The 21,326-nt window shown below is 41.8% G+C and overlaps 3 protein-coding genes across 3 annotated transcripts; all 3 read right to left on the reverse strand.

Annotated features, from left to right (window-relative positions):
* Positions 1 to 716: 716 nt before the first annotated feature.
* aire (autoimmune regulator) lies at positions 717 to 7,449 on the reverse strand. Its single transcript, XM_035171579.2, has 13 exons — positions 7,303 to 7,449; positions 6,982 to 7,156; positions 6,440 to 6,583; positions 6,181 to 6,246; positions 5,606 to 5,746; positions 5,355 to 5,455; positions 5,140 to 5,261; positions 4,949 to 5,012; positions 3,745 to 3,873; positions 3,503 to 3,615; positions 2,668 to 2,755; positions 2,348 to 2,446; positions 717 to 1,940 (listed from the first exon to the last, which is right to left on the reverse strand). The coding sequence occupies exons 1-13, from the start codon at positions 7,447 to 7,449 to the stop codon at positions 1,857 to 1,859; spliced, it is 1,473 nt and encodes a 490-aa protein (XP_035027470.1). The 3' UTR covers positions 717 to 1,856.
* A 1,364-nt stretch (positions 7,450 to 8,813) lies between these two features.
* Positions 8,814 to 15,585, reverse strand: rab6bb (RAB6B, member RAS oncogene family b). Its single transcript, XM_035171580.1, has 8 exons — positions 15,376 to 15,585; positions 13,401 to 13,459; positions 12,741 to 12,794; positions 12,140 to 12,245; positions 11,557 to 11,668; positions 11,310 to 11,403; positions 10,434 to 10,500; positions 8,814 to 9,834 (listed from the first exon to the last, which is right to left on the reverse strand). The coding sequence occupies exons 1-8, from the start codon at positions 15,443 to 15,445 to the stop codon at positions 9,770 to 9,772; spliced, it is 627 nt and encodes a 208-aa protein (XP_035027471.1). The 5' UTR covers positions 15,446 to 15,585; the 3' UTR covers positions 8,814 to 9,769.
* Positions 15,586 to 16,716: 1,131 nt separating this feature from the next.
* On the reverse strand, positions 16,717 to 20,311 carry espnlb (espin like b). Its single transcript, XM_047341858.1, has 6 exons — positions 20,297 to 20,311; positions 19,447 to 19,558; positions 18,999 to 19,117; positions 18,582 to 18,761; positions 17,964 to 18,327; positions 16,717 to 17,822 (listed from the first exon to the last, which is right to left on the reverse strand). Exons 1-6 carry the CDS (start codon positions 20,309 to 20,311, stop codon positions 16,717 to 16,719), a joined length of 1,896 nt encoding a protein of 631 aa, XP_047197814.1.
* Positions 20,312 to 21,326: the final 1,015 nt, after the last annotated feature.

Consider the following 21,326-nt stretch of genomic DNA (forward strand, 5'->3'; position numbering starts at 1 on the left):
ACTTTTTTATGCAGAAATCTTCCCCCTCAGCCAGAACGGAGATTAACAGTGCTCACTTGCTGCTATGTACACCTGCTCTGTTAATGCTCCATTAATCTCATTGCGTTAAACTGTCTTTGATTTTTCTTCTCTCAGGATGCACAGTAAACTGTTGTCTCTGATGGGGCTGGTCATGTTTCATTGAACGGACACAGAGCCCTCGAGTATGCAGGACGATTCCTCAATCATTAAGAAGTGGACTGGTCAATAAACAGATACACACATCCACATATAAACACACACACACACACACTGGAACCAGAATGTTTCTCATCCCTCTGTTTTGGGCCTGTAGGAGCTGGGATCCATGGCAACCAAATACCGAGGGGAGAAAAATGTGCACACTGCCTGGCTGAGCTCCATCCCTCTGGCAGCTCTGCTCAAACTCTTGAATCCCATGACAAAAACAACATTCCTCATCTCAGTGATAGTTTTCAAGGAATTCCTGTTAAACAGAGGCATTTCTCCGTGTGCATACTTCATTGTATTGAAACCATCTGGTGGAACGTGTGAATGTGAATTCTCCTGCAGACCCGCACAGAGAAACAAACTGTCTTTGTGCACGTGTGGAGGTTTGCATTGTCCTTTTTTTTATCAAACACTGTACATGTGTGTGTGTTTATTTGCTGTCGTGAGACACTGTTCTTGTCTGTCTTCAGGCGTTTGATATGGGATTAAGTCTTCTATCCTCTCCAACACTGTTTTCCCTGAGTATACACACAGTCTCACTCACATGAAAACAAAGATGAAAAACCAAAAATGCACAGTCACACTTGTGGAGCAATGACAAATTCAAAGTGTATTTATTTCATTGTTAGAAAAATATTGCTCGACTTTTGCAATGTCCTTTTATTCCGAGACGATGTTTAAGCTAAAAAGTAGATAAATGGGTTACATCAAGGATTATGACCCAGGTGAAACAGACAGATCTTCAGGGGCCTTCAAGGCTCCGGGTTCACAGGTTCACAGGTTTTTGTTTAAATACATACTGGTATCACTTTACCACAATATGAGATCAAGCTTTTTGTTACTCGTTAATTTTGAAGTCATGTTTTGTGGTGGCCCCTTGTGTCAAAATCTAGTTTAAAAGCTTCAGTTTATCAATATCTGACAAGGTGAATATTCCTAATGAAATTATGTTAAGTACATTTTCTACATCGTTCATTTGCTACATCATTTTAAGTGTGATTACGCAAAAAAACGACTGGACGGATTATCACAAAACTTGGTGGAAGGATGTGGTTTGGGTCAGGAAAGCACCTGTCAAACTTTGGTATGGATTCACTTTATTTTATAATGCAAGATGGGGCATTTTTCTTAATTTCCCCTGATTTTCCAGGAACTCATTCAATGAGAGACTGTATAGGGCCTTGGCGGAGGTAGTTCTTCTTTTGTGGTGGACCTCATGTCAAAATCTAGTGTTAGGTGCTTGAGTTTATAAATGCTGCATATCCCTAAATAAACCTGTGTGTACATTTTATACAGTCCCATAAATTAAGTGTCATTTCGGCAGAGCTGGTTTCAGTGGCTTTAATGTTAACATCCTGTAACTGGTTAATCCGACCATTCATCACACATCCCAAGACACAATGGTTTATCTCAGAGGAAAACACTGTGAAACACATAATAACTGCAGTTACAAATATCTTAGTACTTACTCTTGACAAATCTGGAGCTTAAAAAAGGAGTAATGATTTGATATTTTCCTTGTGTAGCCTTATTTTAAATCAGTTCTTTATGCTCCATCGATGTTGATTTGCAATATAACTTCAGACGGTGAGAGCTCATTGGTGCAGGTGTGATCACATGTCCGCCTGTCACTGGTAACACCCTTGTGAGTCTGGAAGAGGCCGGGAGATGTTGTGAAAAGCCCACTGCAAGATGCCGTCCATGGATCCCTGCTGAGACACAAAGATCAGTGGGGGGGGGCGGCGGAGACAGCAGGATCAGTCCCAGCACATAGATCCATCATTTGATTAATGTGTGTGTGATGTCATTAAAAACAATGACATCATACAGCAAGGATCTTTACCAGCCTCAAGGTTTGTCTTAAGAGTCAGTTCATCGGGGCTAAGAAACACACATTATTACATTACATAAAACAGCAATACACTTAACGTCTGACATCTGCGCAACACACGCTTTGGATCAACACAAAACAACTTCATGACAGCACCCCCTGCCACTTATTGTTCGGTCCTCAGGGCTCCGGGTGGTAAGAAGTGCAGCAGCCATCTCTGACATGCATGATCACATTCGTATCTTGTCTACGTGTTTTGCGTTCATGTGTAACCGAGCCCCTACTCACATCTCCCAGGATGGAGTCCAGTTCGGCCGTATGGAGGATGGGCTCCGGGGCAGAGGTGATCTGATCATGACTGAGTGTGTTTTGAACCGCTGGGGTGAGCTGGACACACACACACACACACACACACACACACACACACACACACACACACACACACACACACACACACACACACACACACACACACACACAGGGATAGGAGAGATTACTCAGGTTACACTCTGACATGTTCGGATGATGCAGTGAAGGTTTATATATACTTTCTGCACAGACACCAGACTCTTCAAGCTCACCCTTTGTGTACACATGTGCAGACCAACCTGTGAGCCTCTGGGTTCAGCCTCTTTTTCTGCAGAGCTGCCCCAGGGTCTGGAGCAGGACGAGCAGGACGAGCAGATGGATCTCCCTCTGGCGAACACACACAAACGTTTGTACTTCTATCTTTGTGAAGACACTCATTGACACAATGTATTCGCTAGCCCCTTACCCTAACCTTACCCTAAACCTAATTTTACCCCTTAAAACCAAGTCTTAACCCTCAAACAGCCCATTGAAAAAGTGAGGACCGGTCAAAATGTCCTCACTCTGTAGGGTCTATGCTTAAACTGGTCCTCACAAAGATTTAATTACAGGAGCACACACGCACACACACAGGGAGTGTCTCAGACTGTTCTCTGTGGTGTCTAATGTTACTGTCAATCAATATGTAATTTCAAACACACAGGAGGATTACAGAGGAAGAGCTTAAGGCCCTTTCATATGGCAACCTAAACTGATTACTCTTCACTTTACTGCTCTTCATGCAATATTATACGTATAATATACTTATACTGTCCAATGATTTCAATTTGTAGTTCACAGTGCTGAAGAGATTTGAGTTTGTGATTAACAGTTGATCACGGATAAAAGAACAAAACATGCCACACAGAGGGTAGGATAAATGGTGGTAGAAGAGAGCGTTATATGGATTTCAGCTTTCACACATATGTACATTGTAGAATACCCTGCTGCGGCACACGCCCTTAATAATCGACAGGGTTATGACGTGCACAATGATGCTGGGATTAGTATTTGTTGCTGTCATCCTCTAAAGTTGCTCCATCTTGAGTCATTTCTTTCAAAGCTTTTTAAATAAGAGATGAGTGGACGTCTCACTTTGAGAAGAGGCAGTGCACGTGGAAACGCCCCAAACACTGGAGGCACTGAGTCAGGTCTCCTCCGAGACGGCACAGGCCACACACCTCCCTCACGCTGTCCAGACCTGAGCACTGAGGACAACACATTTTTATACATCCAGACTATTTTGTGACAGAAATGACAAAATGCTGAATGAGTTGTGAACAAAACGTGAAAGTAAAATAAAGACTGCAACAAGCAGACCATCATCAGGTCTGTACCTGGTTTCTGGCAGCGGGTCCATTCACAGAAGCTGTGACACTTGTGAGGGAGGAGGACGACAGGGAGGAGAAGAAGGAGGCATCTATGAAGGTGTTGGTGTTTGTCTGCTGAGGCTGAGCCACGACAGCCTGAAATACAAAATATTTACACATTGGTCGGTGTTAGAAAATGCTGAGTATTATTGTTTCTTAAACCCCAATAAAGAGATTAATGTGTATTGTCAAGTCATGGGAACTTTGTAATTTGGGGCTATGTAAATAAAACTGAGGAAAGGGAAGAGGAGCTGCTAACCATGGTAAATGTAGTACACTAAAGATATCAGTCATAAACTTTGTAGAGGCCTCGATATAAAGAGAAAGGCTCCGAGAATCGTTCCGTATACGAACATTGAAAGCTGCACAATAACCAGGTTTAAAAGGGGAACTTGATTTCTTCCCTTTTCTTTTATTGTTTACTCAGGCAGCAGATCCTTTTACTGCTGTTTTTTCCCCCTATGTATTGGGTATCTTAATATTCAGATGCCCTGAGATGTTGTGCATGTAATCATTGTTTTTTTGCCTGCGTCAGACTAACCAGAAATATCAGTTCCCGCCTGGGAACATTCTCGTGACCGCCGCCTCAAATCAGAACAACAGTTCAGAAAGTTGGCAAAAGTTTTGATACCCGAGTCCCCGAGTTACTGATGTCAACACTTTATTTATCGATTAGTATCATTTTACAATCAGCTCTAAATAGAAGCTTTTTGTCACTGATCCTTTTTCTTTGACCTGCGATAAAATGCAAATATTGGAAAGAGGTATCAAGGCGTATTTTAAACACTCGAAACACATAAATAAAAACATTTGCTTTACAGCAACCATGTTTTCTCCACATTCCGACTTCAAAACACACAAACACACCAAAGTCGGAACAACGACCTCAGCCTAAGGACGGCCATTTTGTGCTTGCCCCATGTAGGCCTGAAACAGGTTGGCATGTTTTTACTGTTGATATGATTGAAGTTTCCATGAGATATTAGGCTTTTTAACTTTACATCTCCTTTAGCGCCTCAGATTCCTTCAACTTCTTGGAACTCTGAACCAAAGTGCACCAGAGAGACATTACTCACCACACACTCTTAGCTCCGGGCTATTTGACTAAATACTTTGACTAAATACCTACTTACAGCCTTTGTCAACTAATATTTGTCTGTCAGGACCTTACTTGTAAAGTAAGTTGGTCTTTCTCTCTTTTCACTCCACGGCACTGCTCACACTGCCAGCTGCCACTGCAGATTAAAACAATGCAACTTTTTCAGAGCAAGGACTTAAAAAAAAAAAAAAGGCATCTTTGAAAATACAGCCACATGCTGATATGTTGAATAAAAGACACAGGTAGATTTGAGGGATCTGAACCTTGGTATGGTTGTGAGTGGAGGGTCGAGGCAGGTCAGATGTAACGCTCGAGGACAACCATCACAACAGAGCAGCTCCCCTCCGTCCTTACACACTGCACACTCATCGTCATTGTAATGAACCTAAAGACACACGCACACAGAACATACAAGACACACATCAGGCAAACAGATGAAAAGCCAGGTGAGTGGAGGGAGGCCCTTTACCACCTTTACCTTCATGCCTGTGGTTGTCCCCCCCTTGTGGTGAAATGTGCTCTTAGCAGCCTTGAACTTGAGCTCTGCACTGGTGTCCTCTTTAATGCACTTTCTGGTCCCTGTTGAACAAAATGTCATTGTAGTCAATTATTTTTGATGCTGTTTAACACACAAATGTATATTGTGTATTATTGCTGTCCCGATGATGCAAGACAGTTATATCAATATTTGGAAAAGATTGAAATAAAGATTTTCCTCTCATGGCTTACCGTCCGAGCCAAACACCTGCTTGATGTGGATCTTTTCTCTGGCTTCATGGCTGACTGACAGCTCAGTGGAGGAAGAGGAGGAGGAAGAGGAGGAGGAGAGGGTGACTCCTCCCTGGACTGAGGAGGACACAACCTGCACACCTGTGGCACAAGTTTGGTTACATGTATCTGTAGCATGAAATAAATGTTTCTAAATATATTTTCTTTGACTACACTTAATTTTAAACTAAAATGGCATTCAGTAGAGCGTCAAGGTCCAACAGTTCCCTTGTGAAACGACATCTTAATTCACTAGATCCCTTTTTTTATTTGGATCTGCACCAAATTGCACAAACTGATGAATATCAGTCCCCTAAATATGCCTGATTTTTTACACAAAGATCCAGGAATTATACTGATTTAATGAAAATGTCAACAACAACAAAAAAAGCCCTATATCGCTATGTTAAGGAATGTGAAAAAGACTCCTGGATCCGCCCACTGATCCAAAATCAGTTGAGTAGTTTTTGCATAATCCTGCTAACTAACACAAACGATGAAGATGAAAACATAACTTTCTTGGTGGAGGTAATTACTATTTCCAGATGTTAGCTGAGGTGCTGGAGCTTCATTCTTCACTCTGTATAACTTTACTTTACCCCCTGGAGAAAAAAAATCAGAAAAACACAAGATTCATTTTTACTGAATGTTAAAATTCATTCTTATTGACCAACAGAAATAACAAATCGTCCTGAGGATTTTCCTTCTTTTCTCTCCTTGTCCTAATCTGGAAGTACAATGGGCTGCAGTGTTATATTGTTGGAATAGAGAGACAGGTGTAGGATGGGAAATAACCTGGACCGTCGCTTGTCTTTGCATGATAGTGTGAAATCTTGCTGGAGCCGGTCTCTCTATCGTCATGGCTCCTCTTCTTCACGTGAGGAGTTTTGTCACATCTCGGGGATCTCTTCTCACCTCTGGAACCTGCAGCGTCTCGTTCTGTCAGATATAATCAGCGATGAAGATGAAGGAGATTAAAGACTAAACTTGTCTGACCTAAAAGCTGCTGTTTCCGCACTGCGTCTGTGCCACATTGAGATAGTAATCATGACTAATGGAACAGTATAAAAAACACAACAACCTTCAAGATTTAAAGAATCAAACGTTCATTACTTACTTCACGAAAATACCATTTATCGATGACCGACTTAACTGAAAATGTATTTAAATATAAGAGTATGCACAGAAATATATTATTGATGAATTATATAATGGGTAGAACCCCGTTCCTCTGTGCTCACAGAATTTGGAACAAATAACACGGATAGAAAAAAGAATATCAGCAGCATTTTTATGCCAAGCATTTTCATTAGTGAGCTTTCCTGAACACCACGTACTGGAGTGCAGGTTAGAGAGCAGTGTCTGCAGCTTGCTGTAGCTGTCCAGGTTGTAGTCCTTGCTCATATTTCTCCAGAAGGCCTGGATGGTAGATCTTCTCTGTTCCAGGACCCAGGACAGGAGCGAGTACATGGCCTTGTGGATCCCCTCCCTACTTTCCTTCTCTAACGTGTCCTGCAGATCCACACAAACAGAAAGAGATACTGTGAGGAAAGTCAAATATTCCTGGGATATTTGGGATATTGTCGCTCGTATATACCAATACAAATTCTCATGTTTCCAATGTATAATGGTGGTGTTTCCATTTTTCTATGCCTTACCTTGAGCATTTGGTCAGTGATGATGTTTTTGTCTGCCAAACCATAGACAAGAGGGAAAGGGTCGTCCACGGCCATGGCAATGTCGGTGCGTGACTCCCTCAGTAATGAGCGAAGGTTCGTGTCCCTGAAAGCCTCCACTCTGGACATGATCTGCTTGGTGTGTCAATGAGATGCAAAGTGACCCAGACCTGAGAGACCGTACAAGTCGTAGATTGGCTATAAAGGGGTGTGTCCTAGTCAGGGAAGGAAGCATTGTACGATGTCTTCATTCGTGGGATATGCTGAATTCTTTGTGTTCAAGACAACCTTTTGTAACCTCATGTAACCTTGCATTTCTGCTTTGAATATAGTTTTATAGTCTTTATTTTCCCCGTTACATGCGTACCAGCACATTCATATCCATACAAATGACATTACCAGAATAGTACAGGGCTGTTTACTGACTGGCTGAGATTTCCAGATACTCCACAATGAATGTTTCACCTCCTCGACTGCTCATCTCTGTGGACTTCATCTGTCAAGCAACAGCACTAACTGCCTCCGTCCGCCTGTTGAACCCTCAGGGGATCAGATGAGGTGCGATCAGTTGAGGGGAATACCTGTCCTCTTTCATCAGGAGAGCTACGTCTCAGCCACCTGACGCATTGGTGACAGTTTTTTTTCTTAAAAGGTTCTTTCCATTGCAACTTCCCCTGAACTGTCAGGTTCTCAGACACTGACTCACTGCATGGAGTCAAGATTAGTATCATTATGACTTTGCAATATTCCCTCATAAAGGGGTTCGTTACGGAACTTCTGCTAATCAAAGAGCCATTTGCAAGAAAATAGAATGAAAGTAACCCAACCAAGCTAAGGTTGGTAGCACTCGTCTTTCGACATTTGTCAGCTCCATTTCTTGAGCATAAGCATTTAAATAAGAAACATACTTGAACACCGCTCTGCTCTTATTTAGATATCACTTAAACCCATCCGCAATTAGTTTGAATTCTTACACCAGTTAGGACTTCAATAGTTTGGGAACAACTCATCTTCTCTTCCTTGATGAGATTAATATAACTCTCAGTTTAATAAAGCTGGAAAATGTAGCTTGAAAAGGCAAGTTGTAATATTTAAGTGTTAACTAAAGCTTTTCATCAGCTGTTAGATGCTGCTCAGTTTTAGCCTTCACGTGGCTTTTCTTTCTATTTCTATTTAACTTGTAATATTTCTCTAATATGTCATTTTTTAGATTGAGACTCAGCTCTTTCAAGCGAAAGTGTGCACTATAGAATGCACATAGAATTTGCTAAATATTTTAATGCTTTCTACAGAGGCAAATCAATTTTCTATTAATGTCTTATTACAAAGACATAAACCTGATACAATCGTACCAAACCCTGACCCCTTGAATCACATTCTGTAGATGATAAAAATGATATAATCCCTGTATTATCCACATGTAACATCAAGCTAGCATTCAATAGAGCAGACCATGTTGCTACCAGGTAAATGTTAATGGTTAGGAGAGTGAAGCCCTTTAATTTGTAATTTATTAATCGTTAAACATTATTACATTATTCATACTGGTGAACAAGGACCACTTCTACAGAGGGACGTTCACAACATACATATTACATTATTATATACAGTGCAGTGCATTACAGTGGATCGTTATATGTGTATTACCAGGATGGAGGGATGGGGAGGCTGGAGGGAGAGATAAAGGGACAAAAGGGACAAAGGGAGGGAAAGGAGGCGAAGGAGAGAAGTGGTTCGAGGGAGGGGGGGAGTTGTGATAGTAAGTTGTCTTTTTATTACTTCTTTTTTTTTTTTTAACCACGGTACAGTTTGTTCTAAAAAAGTTAAACCCATAGAGAGATAGAGTGCCACATTTTCACAGCTACTGTTAGGTGAACCTACTGGAAGTTGACTCTTGTGGGAATATCAAATGAGATACGTTTTTGTCATGAGATGCTATAGAGAGATGCTATAAAACATTCTAAGATAGTCAACCTCCGTCCAGAGTGCAGAGACCCTGGAGGGCAGGCCAAAGGTCAAAGATCAGATCAGCGTGCATGCGTGCTGCAGACATTCAGACGTGTTCGGCCACCACTATTTCTCCTTCTATGTTTAGGCATCATTTTTGGTGCTTTCCCTTTTATATATAAAAAATACAAAACATAACAGCGAAAAGAACTCCGTTGGTTGTTCCATTTTTCTCCCTTTTCCGTTTTTCCAAAACTGTATTTTGTTCATTTTCATGTCAATGTTTTTTTTTTCTTCCCTTTTCTCCGCCAGTCACTTACATATTGACAAAGTATACAATATTTTACAACTGAACAAGACTGAGAGATAACATTTGATTTGTCCAATCAGATACAAGGCCCGGATCCTATATCCAATTAGAGAAGTCAACTGGAAGCTAACCAGTAGTAAGCAACACAACAAGCCTATGGTGTGAAGGGAGCTGTCCGATAGCAGCTCTACATTAACATGAGCACCCGCCCTCGGGGACGCTAGGCTCTGCCGGTTTGTCCAGCTTGATGTCGATCACTGGGAATTGTCCGGTTAAGGAAAAGTCAGGTGGTGAGAAAATGAAATGGGTATATTGCATGCAGGAAATATTGGCAGATTGAGAAGAACAGGAACAGCATAATACAAACAATGTCAGATTCACAGCCTATATTAGCTACTTGTACTGGGTTACGTATTGGAGGCAGTCACCAGGTACAAAAACGTTGATGTACCTGTAAGTGATGGTGCATTCTTATTTGTAATTCTTCTAACCAAATGGGAAATATCATCGGTGTCAGAAATTCAGATTTAGATTAGTTATTTTTCATGAATTAATTTAAATGTATTGAATCAGTATTTCTCTTTTCAGTCAGTCCCTCGCAATCCTCCGTCACCCAGAGAATATGTCATTTCCTATACAGCCACAATGTGGTGCTACACCTGTGCATCCACACTGTCTTCCTGGCGCGGTGCGTTTCTCCTCTACTAAGCATAAAAAAAGATTTAATGGCCCGTGCCTCAGTAGACAGTAGGCTGGGCCGTTCTGTTTGTAATAGTGCCAGCCACCACTAAGAGATTAAAAATCAGCTGTTTGGCTCTCAGCACAGCGTCAGACTCACAGCGGCTGTAAAGGATACTGCCTTCAGGATTTGCATCGTCCAAGCTTTCCATTCCAGGTAGGGCTGCTGCAACCCGACGAAACAGCTAGTGGGAAGGAAGAGGAGGAGGAGGAGGAGGAGAAGAGGAAAGAAGAAAAAGAGAGAGAGCAAGCAAGAGGACAACAAGTTTAAAAATGACATTAGATTTTTTTATAAACATGTCCTGCATTAACAGCATTTTAAAAAAATGTTTCTGTACTACGTTATTGTGGGATATTGGTTGATTTCTCTTAATTTTAAGTGAAAATGTATGTTTTAGCATTTTATGTACATTACTTCCACACTCTTGCATTGAATGTGTTACTTAAATTGAAGTATGTACAAAATGTACTTCAAGTACAAGAACATCCAAGTACAAGTAATAAATGCAGAAATGTAAAGTGTTATATCATTATATATTTGATATGACTGTTATTGCAGGTGCAATAATGTCTCATTTTAACTTGTATTTTGTCAAGTAGTTTTATCTATATCCATGCATTGTATTGTATATATGCATCTAGTCTTTTATATGTCAAATTCAGATAACAGCTGTCAGAAAAATGTAGCAGAGGATGAAGTACAATATTTTTCTCAGAAGTGTGGAGCAGAAATATGGATATAAATACTTAAGTACAACTACTTGAGTAAATGTATTTAGTTAGATGCCAGCACTGTTTTGGGGAGCTTGCATTGCTCGGTCGGCCCCGGGGTTGAATGTGCACACAGTCCACACTCCAATCATTGTTACGCATATTTACGCTTATCAATCCACGTTGCCTCAGTCACCTTGGAGGCGCTCAGAGAGATAGCAGAGGATCAGAGAGCAACTGAAGCCCAAAATGCTGTGAAATATGGCGAAACTGCCGGCGTCACCTGTTTGACATTGCAGCCTGTTTTGGCACTGGTCTCGATGAACATGACGTTCAGCTCTTTGGCTCTCTGCTCGCCTTCCTCAATCGTGATTTGCCTGCAGTAAAGAAATCAGGCCAGACTCAGCATCACGATGATGAAGGGTAATTATTCAAGACTGACATGTTGCTTTTAACGACACACTTTCTTCTCAGGTTAAAAAATCTCCACATCAAAGAGTACATTTACTGTAACTAAGTGTCACGTTCACCTCTTCTCTTCCAGATCTGTTTTGTTGCCGACAAGCATGATGATGACATCACTTCCTCTCTCTGTCCTGACATCATCGATCCATTTGCAGGTCTGCTGGAAGGAGTTCACATCTGTGGACACCAGACGTTTAATTTATATTCAGTTGGACATATTCATATTGGACCCGCAGCAAGTAACGACCGGCTTCAGGACTCTGAACCCTGAAGCTGCACCACCGCTGCTGCACAAGGAGCTGTTTACCTGTTTATTCAAAGTCCAGTCAAGCTCGAACACTGAACTGGACAAGCACTTGTTGTTGTGAACGTGTTGTTATCGTGATCGACGTCACTCACGCTTATGAGTTCAGAAATATTGAACGTATCACGTGTTCAAATCGCACCACATTCAACACTGCCCTTCATTGGGCCCTTAACAACACACATGCCGAGTGTGACGCTGATAAGGTGAAGGGCTCTCCAGATAACCATTCCACATACAGACAGACAGAGATTTCTGTAAATATTAGATCGATTATAAACAGATTAAAACACACATCACAGTACAATGCATGTTTACACAAGGGCAGGTAGGTTTCTGCTCACTTGTGATGTCATAGACGACCACAGCTACTGTAGAGTCTCGTATGTAGCTCGGGATGAGGCTCCTGAAACGTTCCTGTCCAGCTGTATCCCACAGTTGGAGCCTTACCTGCATCCACACACACACACACACGGAAACACACACCTTCAGCAGCTGATTCAACATCATACTACGTATACTGTGTATACTATAGAGATGTCAAAGCCTTGTAAGTGCACATCTAAAGGGATAAGCCAGTATCAGCTTGTGTGCAGGCTGACAGAACATAATATCCTGACAAAGAGAACGTATTAATACCAGCTAAAGTAGCCTGGATGATCCATGGAAAAGGCTTTGACTTCTGAGGACTAGAAAAAGCCAAAGCAGCACCAAAGGTTATTTCTAGCTATTACTACCAGAAATAAATTTAGGATAATCATGTTAGTGTGTGAAGAAAGCAGTGATTAAGCAAATCAAATCAAGGATTAGTCAAAACAGGGTGGAAACTGGGCTATTTCTTACTTAGCATGTCGACTGACTACAACTACAACTACATTGATCCATCTGCATGTATATATATGTGTAACTTCATGTGAGTTTTCAATGACAATCAAGGCGTCCTACTGTTCGGTCCTCCAGGTACATCGTCTTTGATAGGAAGTCGATTCCGATGGTCGCCTGTGGGGGAGAAAAGAATCATCATCAGTAAAAAAACAGACTTTAGGAGCGATACGTCTCCCTGTCCCCTCTGCTGTTCCCAGCAGAGTGAAGGTTGTTAAATAAAAAGGAAAATACAAGAAGCAAATAAGCTCTGAAATCAAATTAGACTGAAAAACTAATTTCATTTGCATTGCCTTCGGGGCTCAATCATTCAGACTTATCTACCTAACTTCTGAGAAAGGCAAGAGAATGAGTAATCTCCATTTCTTTTTTAGTCGTCTAATATTGCTCAAACATTCAAACTAGGACACGCAAACGAACAATTTTACATGGACCCAGATTATAGACGTATAATTTGCATATCAATGAAGCATTACTCATTAATCATTATTATTATATAAAAAGCTTCACATAATGTAGACCTGTCCTGTCAGTAGTCAACTCAATTACCTTTATTCAAATATTTGAGGACATACAAATCATTACACTTTATAAAATATTTAGAGAAGATAAATGCAAAGAACCATCACTTCTTAAATAAAGTAATTAACCACACATGTCATCATATGACGCATTCAATTCTTCTAAATACATTTTAAATTCTGGATCTGGTCCAAATCTTACCTGATACGTGTTGTCGAAACTGTCGTACATGAATCTAGTGATGAGAGATGTTTTCCCCACTAGAACAGAGCACACACAGGTTGATTATTATTTTAGTCAAGGGTGTAAAACCATTGATAAACAATTTCCTGAGTAAATTCTACAGAATAATCAAAAAGATAAAATGTGATTAAATAGCATCTCGGATATAGAGAGATGTAGATATGGATTTAAATTAACTTAATCTGCAACTGTTTTGATAATCGACGAATCATTAACGTCATTTCTAAAGCATGAATACCAAACATCCCCCATGTTCCAGCTTCTCGAATGTGGGCATTTTTCCTGTTTTCTTTTCTTATATGTGAGATCTTGGTGGTTTTTTACGCTGTTCGCCTGACAGAACAAGCAATTTAAAGATGTCACCTCACAGGCATTTCATTTTCAGACATCCTACGGGGCAGAAACAATCGATTTAATCACAAGAATATTCATGGGACTCATCAATAATGAAAGGACTTGGGAGCTGCAGCTCTAAACATTTTTACAATGTCAAAAAAAGATCCATAAATGGCCCTTACTATTAATCCAATAAGGAACAAATTAATAGTGAGGATAATGATGTTACTGGGAAAAGACTAGGGACATGAGCTGTAAAGGAGGTAAAAATGACCAGAGGGATACAAAACGCATGAAGATTTCAGACATTCAGTTCTGTCAAAACCAGACGGGGCCTCCTCCGAGGATCAAGGTGAGCCCATACTCGGCTCCATTTTTATTTACATCCCACCCAGCACCGTCTTTAGCACCATTTTACATCAGGTCTAGGTGATGAGTGTGTACAGCACCACTCCTAATATAGGATCCTCCATATATGCAGGCAGCAGTATATAGTTTTGAAGCCAGCCAGCAGTGGGGCAGTGGCCAGGCCTCGATTCAGCACCATGGACAGAAACATTGCAGCATACAGGCCACACAAACACACATGGAGGCTTTTAGTCGACACACACACACACACACACACACACATTGAAGCATCCTTAATGTAACACACACAACCTCAATGAAGCTGCTATCACATTAACGCCTGGTCATGTTTATTCTGCTGTATTTTATTGAGACACCAGCCCCTGTGCTGCCACTCTGGATATCTGACGTCTGAACACGTATTCAACCACTATCGATCAGCGCCTCCGAATATGTGCCATCACACCGAACCGCACACACAGACACATCCAGCCACAATATACAGATTATATAGAATATAAAGCAAACAGAGCTGTGGCGCTGTCAAAGCCCGTTTTTAGCCCCTGTTCGATTATTCATGGGAGCGAAGTGCAGGCTGTGGTTTGGAGATGCTACCGACATCGCCCGGCAGCTTTGGGTGTGTCCCGTACTGACACATGGGGACTGTTTATGATCTTCTCTCTAAAAAAAACAACACTAATGCTGGAATAAAAACACGACACACTGCAGCGTGAGACGTGATAAAGGATTGCTGGTGTCAGGAATAAGCGATGGAAGTGGAAAAAAGCTGTTATGTGGAGACAGGCTGTGCGTATTTGTCGGTCACTGCAGCACCATCAAAACACCACATCGCCCTGCTATGATGCGAAACATCACAATTTGCGACATATTCCTCAAGGATTTTACGCACGGTTTTTATTTTTTGAATCATCGCGTCGCATTTAATCCATCTGCAATCTAGTGAAGGTGCCTGCGTTTTTTTGTTTTTTTTATTATTCTTTGCTGGGTTTTTTCCCCCCCTTCCTTGGTTAATCAAATTTTCTCCAGTCACATCTTGTGCCAGGAGCGACAACATGGGCGTCGGGAGCGCCAGGAGCCGGCCTGCAACTCCTCTGCATCCACCCAGAAACTTTCAGAAATCAACTCGATCGCATGCATGGCCTGCAAACATATACGATGCGCATGTTTGGCGTTGTAGAGGAGGACGGACCACCCAAAAACAAAAACCACCCCCGAGCCCCTGACTCACCGCTCTGCTCGCCCAGAAACACCAGTTTAAATTTCCTCAGGGGGTTCCCCAAATCTCCTCCAGCTGACATGGTGGCAGATAAGAGAGCTCGACTCGGATGGTTCCTTAGGTGAGTGTGTTCTTGTGGCTCCGCGTCTCCTCCGCTTGTGGGATCCTCCTCTCCTCACAGAATGATGGGAATGCAGCTCAGCATCCTCCTGTCAGCCTCGGGCCGCTTGTGCGCCTGCGCGACCTCACCTATTTCTGTCCCTCACCTTTCTATTGGACCCCAAACGATATGAGTTTCATAGATGGGATATGAGCTAATAAAGAGTCATATTAAGGCAAATAACGGTTGGTGGGGATTCTGGGATATTTGCATTTTCTACTAATAAGCTTTCATCACCACACTTCGGAGATAACTGATGTTTTACTCCATTTTTGATTTGACAACTATTATTATTATTAAACCTCTTTCTTAAAATATATATCTTACTAAATATAATGCATTGTTGGAAAATGTCCAACATGGTAAAAGGAACTAAAATAGTCATTTAACTTGTCAAATGACAGCAAATTAATCCAACGATTCCAGCTTTTCTTTGTCGTATATTATTGTAAACTGAATATACTTGGGTTTGAGAAAAAGCTATTTGAATTAGCAAGGTTTATATTTAGAGTAATAGTGTCTAAGAATATTGTATTTTATGTCTAAAATGGCATAATGCGGTTTCTAATTACAGCAGAATTAAAGTGTTTTATTTCTTGTTATGTCTATTACAATATAAAGTACGGCTTGTTACATGTTATTAGAGTACAACTGTGTTTGTTCCCTGTCTAATAAATGACATATTAATTCTAGTTTTATGTAATTTGATTTAAATTATGTCTTTTTATGTCTTATCAGTGCGCTGTAAAATCAAGTGCGAGCGAAGCACATTCTGGAGCATTTTTCATTATTTGAATTAAAAAGATTAATTGATTACTATCAGATTAATCAATAAATAGTCTTCTTCCTTCAAGCTGCATAAATAATTCTAGAAATTCTTTATTGTTGAATTAATGGTGAACGTCAATGGGGCAGGGGTAGAGATTTCTTCAATTTGCGAATTTTTTTGAAATCCTGGATCCTACAGTTCCCATAATGCCACTGAATGGAGTCTGTCATTAGACCGTCTCTGCTTGGTAAACACCCATATCTTTCCATCTCTATGAGTCAGAGATGTTTGTGTGTAATGACTGGAGTGTGACGTAGCTACCTGAGTTTGTAGCAATAGTACAACGATCAACTTCACTTTATTCAGATCCCACCAGTCCCCCAAAAATAAGCACAGCTAGATGACATCATTTAGTGAAGAAATATCAAGACCGATGTTCAAAATCAAACAGCTCGGCCTCCTTCTCCTTCCAGAAAGCAAAGCTGCGGTCGATGTATTTACAAATGTCTTCATTGTTGAAACAAGAAGCGTGTGTGTCGCTGCTGCACTCGTCTGGAGAAGCAGTTTGAACTATTACTCTGGGTACTAGTCTGCAATCTGGCAACAATGATGATGACGATGGTGGTGGTGATGATGCACGGTAACAAGTTCTCGATTCCCCGAAGTAGCGAACTTTGATGTCCTCGAAGCCGTCGCTCCACTGTCGCCTCCCGGCCTGGATTTCCTGTAACACTGCCTTGTGGAAGTCCCGCACCTTCTCCCAGGGGAAACCGCCGACGTGGTCGAAGACCTCGAAGCAGAGGAGATGCCTCATCTTCCTCTCCTCGGGGAACAGTTCTTGCTCTAAGATGTGGAAGTATCCCAGCATGAAGAGGTCAAGGGTCAAGCTGTCGTGGCTCACCGCAACGCCGTCCACATCGGGTAGGAATTGTTCTGGGGAGTAGGTTACTCGAGAGGAGGACGAACAGGACTTCGGCCCCTCCTTGAGTTCGAAATTACTCCTCCAGGTTTTCAGAATCTTGTCTACGGCGCCTCGTTGCTGGCAGAACTGAAACATGGAGGTGATTTTCTTTTGGGGCGGCGCTGCTGTCACTCGACCTGATTCCGCCTCCTGCTCGTGTCTCCGCCTCGCCGCCCTCACTGAAATAGCGTATGCAGATTTTTTCCAGTGGCTCAGGAACAGCACCACTATGCGCTCTTTCCTCAAGCTGCTAGTCTCCATCACAGGTACGACTTTTTTAGGAGCATCGTGATAATTTAAATCACCGCTGATTCCCGTTCTGCCATCGGCGTCGTTTCCTCCTGTGGCCCCAACCACTGCCTGGTTCTTCACGCCGTGGCATCCACTCACAACGCCAGCGAAGGGATAAATGCCACCAATCTGACCTTCGAAGTTGGATCTGAGGTTTCTTACCGACACCCCAGACTGTTGGATCTCCATCTCCACCCTCTCTCTCCGCGCTCTGCTGTAGCTGTTGGCCTCTAAACGATGGCTAAAAGCAGACGCCATACCTATATGAGGTATCCTGCGTCCACCAGAGGTCTCCACGTGTGCTGGCACCATCTCTTGGCCTTGTTGTAGGAATCCCTGTCCCACATCGATCCCTGAACCATCTTTTACGCCCTGCAGCCCTTCCATCATCCCTTCCATTATTCTCCTCTCACCACTATATTCTGTGGTTTGGCTCAGGTTGGCCACCAGCAGAGACATGCTCTTAACAATCTCGGAGACACGACTGCACCACACAGGCAAGGTCAGGTGTATTTTGCTCTCTGCGTCCACCTGTTGTAGGACCTCAGTGTTAAGGGAGATGTTGACAATGGGGTCGGGTAAAATGGCCCTCAGCTCCTCGGTCAGCCGGGTCAGCTCCAGCTCATAGGCCCGGCAGTGTTTCTGCAGGGACACAGTCTCGATCTGCTGCTGCAGGTACACCAGGTCGTCCTCAGTCAGCAGTTCCCCGAAAGGCCCCAGGACTGCGTTGTGGGCCTCGGAATACTTCCAGCCGTCCTCTGTTGTGTAGCCATTAGTCGTGTCCTGTTAGAGGGATGAAGACATTTTAACAGAGAGGTTTTTTCTAAAGGAATAGTTTAACCTTTTAATAACTATTTGCATGTATTAAACTGGGCGTGCACTGTGTGAATTTTGTTAAATTCCACCTCAAGCTCAAGAAATAGAAGTCGAAGTTTATACCACCACTTAAAAGTCCCCACGCCACCCTCTTGCCACCCCATGAAAATTTGCTCTTGATCCGCCCCTGCATAAGGTACAAAGCTACAGATGAAGAGTACCTGTCTCCTTTGTTCCTCATCGTCCTGCAGCCTGACCTGCAGCTGCCGCACCATCACCTGTCGTTTCCACTCTGCTATGGGGCGGCCGGCTTCATCGTACGTGGGCACCAGAGAGTCAATGTCGGCCAGGATCACATCAACGATTGGCACCGCCTCTAAAACCTCCTCACTGTCAAGCCTCTGTCGGCGTTCAACAACGTGAGACACAGTCAGAGAGTGAGCTGCGTCTGGAGCCACATTCGAGAGTATAAACAGCGTAACATCAAACAAAAGCAGGCTAAAGGTCAAGCCCAGATAACTGGTGATATATTTTAAAATCAAATCAGCATCAGTTTATTCCCAGCACAAAACATTCAGACTTGTCAGAGTTTGGAGACCATTTTACTAATTATTGTTATTTTTTCATATTTTTGTTACCATTTGTCCAGTGAAGACAGCCGTGAAGCCAGCGTGCTTCAGAGACTTTAAAGACTTCATATGAGACATGAGGGTCAGATCCCTCTCTGGAGGCTTCAGGTGGTTGAACGACGTCACCACTGTAATGTTCAAAGGTCAATTATTAGTCTTTTAGAATATGTCCATATTCTTTGTTACTTTGCAACAAAATGGTGCCAGTTGTGTGTAAAATATACAAAAATATTGTGGTTGGTGCTGGTTCACTTCCAGTTACATTAATTCTGTTGGTCAATGTAGCTTGACATAAATAATCAATACAAACACAGACAACATGAAAAAAATTGGTTTCCAGTATAAATGATGATGCAAAGACTAAATAAATGAATGGTGTAATAATATGTAATAATTTAAACCACATTCCTAAAACCTCTTTAAATGTACACGTTGAAAGGCCAATGAGTGAAATCACCTGAGGAGGCCAGCTGTACATGCTGGATGGAGCCGGTGGTGGTGCCTTTAGAAGAGGGAGCAAGGGGGGGGGCAGGGTGACGAGGGAGTGGCAGCACCTCTTTCACTGGCTGCTGGACACACACACACGCACACACACACAGACACACACACAGCAGGTATGAGTCACGCTTAAAGGAGCTCCCACTTACCCAAAAAGTATATGCACATATGGGGAAACTTGGTGTGACAGTGCTCATTTTAGTAAACCATCTTATATATTACTAGTCTTTGCTGTTATGTTTGATGAAAATTAACGTTTTTAATTTTTTTTTATTTTAGTTTGTTTGTTATCTCTCCTCAAGAACACATGGAGAGAATTTCTTGAAATTTGTTACAGTTCAGTTTGATTCAAGGATGAACTGAGTAGATTTTGGTGATCTAAGGTCAAAGTTCAAGGTCACTGTGACCTTACGAAACACTTTTTTGGTCTCGTGAACGCAACATCTCAGGAATGCCTTGATAGAATCCTTTCAACTGTGGCATTATGTTCACTTAAAATCGCAGATTAACTGATTAGATTTTGGTGGACAAAGTCAAGGTGGCCTCACAAGACATGTTTTTGGCCTCTTGAACATGGAGGCAAAGACGACTCCACCCTCCATAGGGAAGGTATTGATTTTTAGCCATAGACCTTTTTTCACAACAAACATTTTGACCTTACATAAAAGAAAAAGCACAGATGTAGCTAATAATATTAACCATGGCTCATTTTCAATTTTTCAAAGTTTTAATAAAGGGAGTCAAACACCCATTTTCTTAAGTTGCCTTAAGAAGCCTATAATTTGATCCCTTGACTGATGACTGGTCACCTTGCTGTTCTCCATGTTGACTCTGCTAATTCACAGCAGCAGGAGCTCAGCTTTCTGAAAAAGACACAAAATGACGACAACACAGAGCAACATGAACAGGGACCAGACAAACCAAACAACTGCACATGGCAGAGAAATGTGACACAGCTCACACAGCATCAAACCGCTCCGAGGTAATCTTCTAAGTGACTGAGAACCCCCAATGGAGAGCGCGCACACACACACACACACACACACACACACACACACACACACACACACACACACACACATGCACATAGGGTTAATATAAATAACAGAGGCCACAGCTCATAGTACTTGGAGCACAAACAAGAGGTGGTGAAACTGGACCCTCGGCAGTGAATGTTGGTGAATGTCGGTGAACTTCGGTGAATGTAGCGTAGCCCCCACAGAGAGCAGGAGAAAGTGTGGTACAGTTTGGAGAGACTTGATATCCTGCTTCAGGTAACCTGACTGATTCAGTGGATTATTTTTTTTCACAAGCTCAGTGTGGTATTCAATAGCTTGAATACTACACTGACAATTACGATGTTCTGACTAAAGTAAATCTGTAAATGCTTTATGCACAATTTATATTACCATAGAAAATAATACATTTCTTATTTAATCATCTAATCTATCACGAAGGAAAGCTCACAACAAATGTGATGTTTTTATATATGAATTGTGTATTGTATTTAGTGCATTTTACTTATTTAAAAATTTGTATTTGCATTCCTTTTTTAATCTATTAACCTCTTTTATTCTGCTCCTTTTATTCTCTTATTTGTATATGGAATGTGCTTAAATAAAACTGCCTTGCCTGTTACTGCCGGTGGTTCGTCTGTTGTTTGTCTGTAACTCATTTCTGCTTCCTATCTCTATCTCAATCAGACTTAGTGAGATACTAACAGTCAACATCTAGTGTCACCAGTCCAAAATACAAATGTCAGAATTAAGTCTATTTTTATATTTAAAAGTAGGAATAGGTTTCCCTCTCTGGAGTGCAACACCAATTCAAAATCTTTGT

This window comes from Hippoglossus stenolepis, chromosome 11 (assembly GCF_022539355.2).
Source record: "Hippoglossus stenolepis isolate QCI-W04-F060 chromosome 11, HSTE1.2, whole genome shotgun sequence".
NCBI classification, from domain to species: Eukaryota; Metazoa; Chordata; class Actinopteri; order Pleuronectiformes; family Pleuronectidae; genus Hippoglossus; species Hippoglossus stenolepis.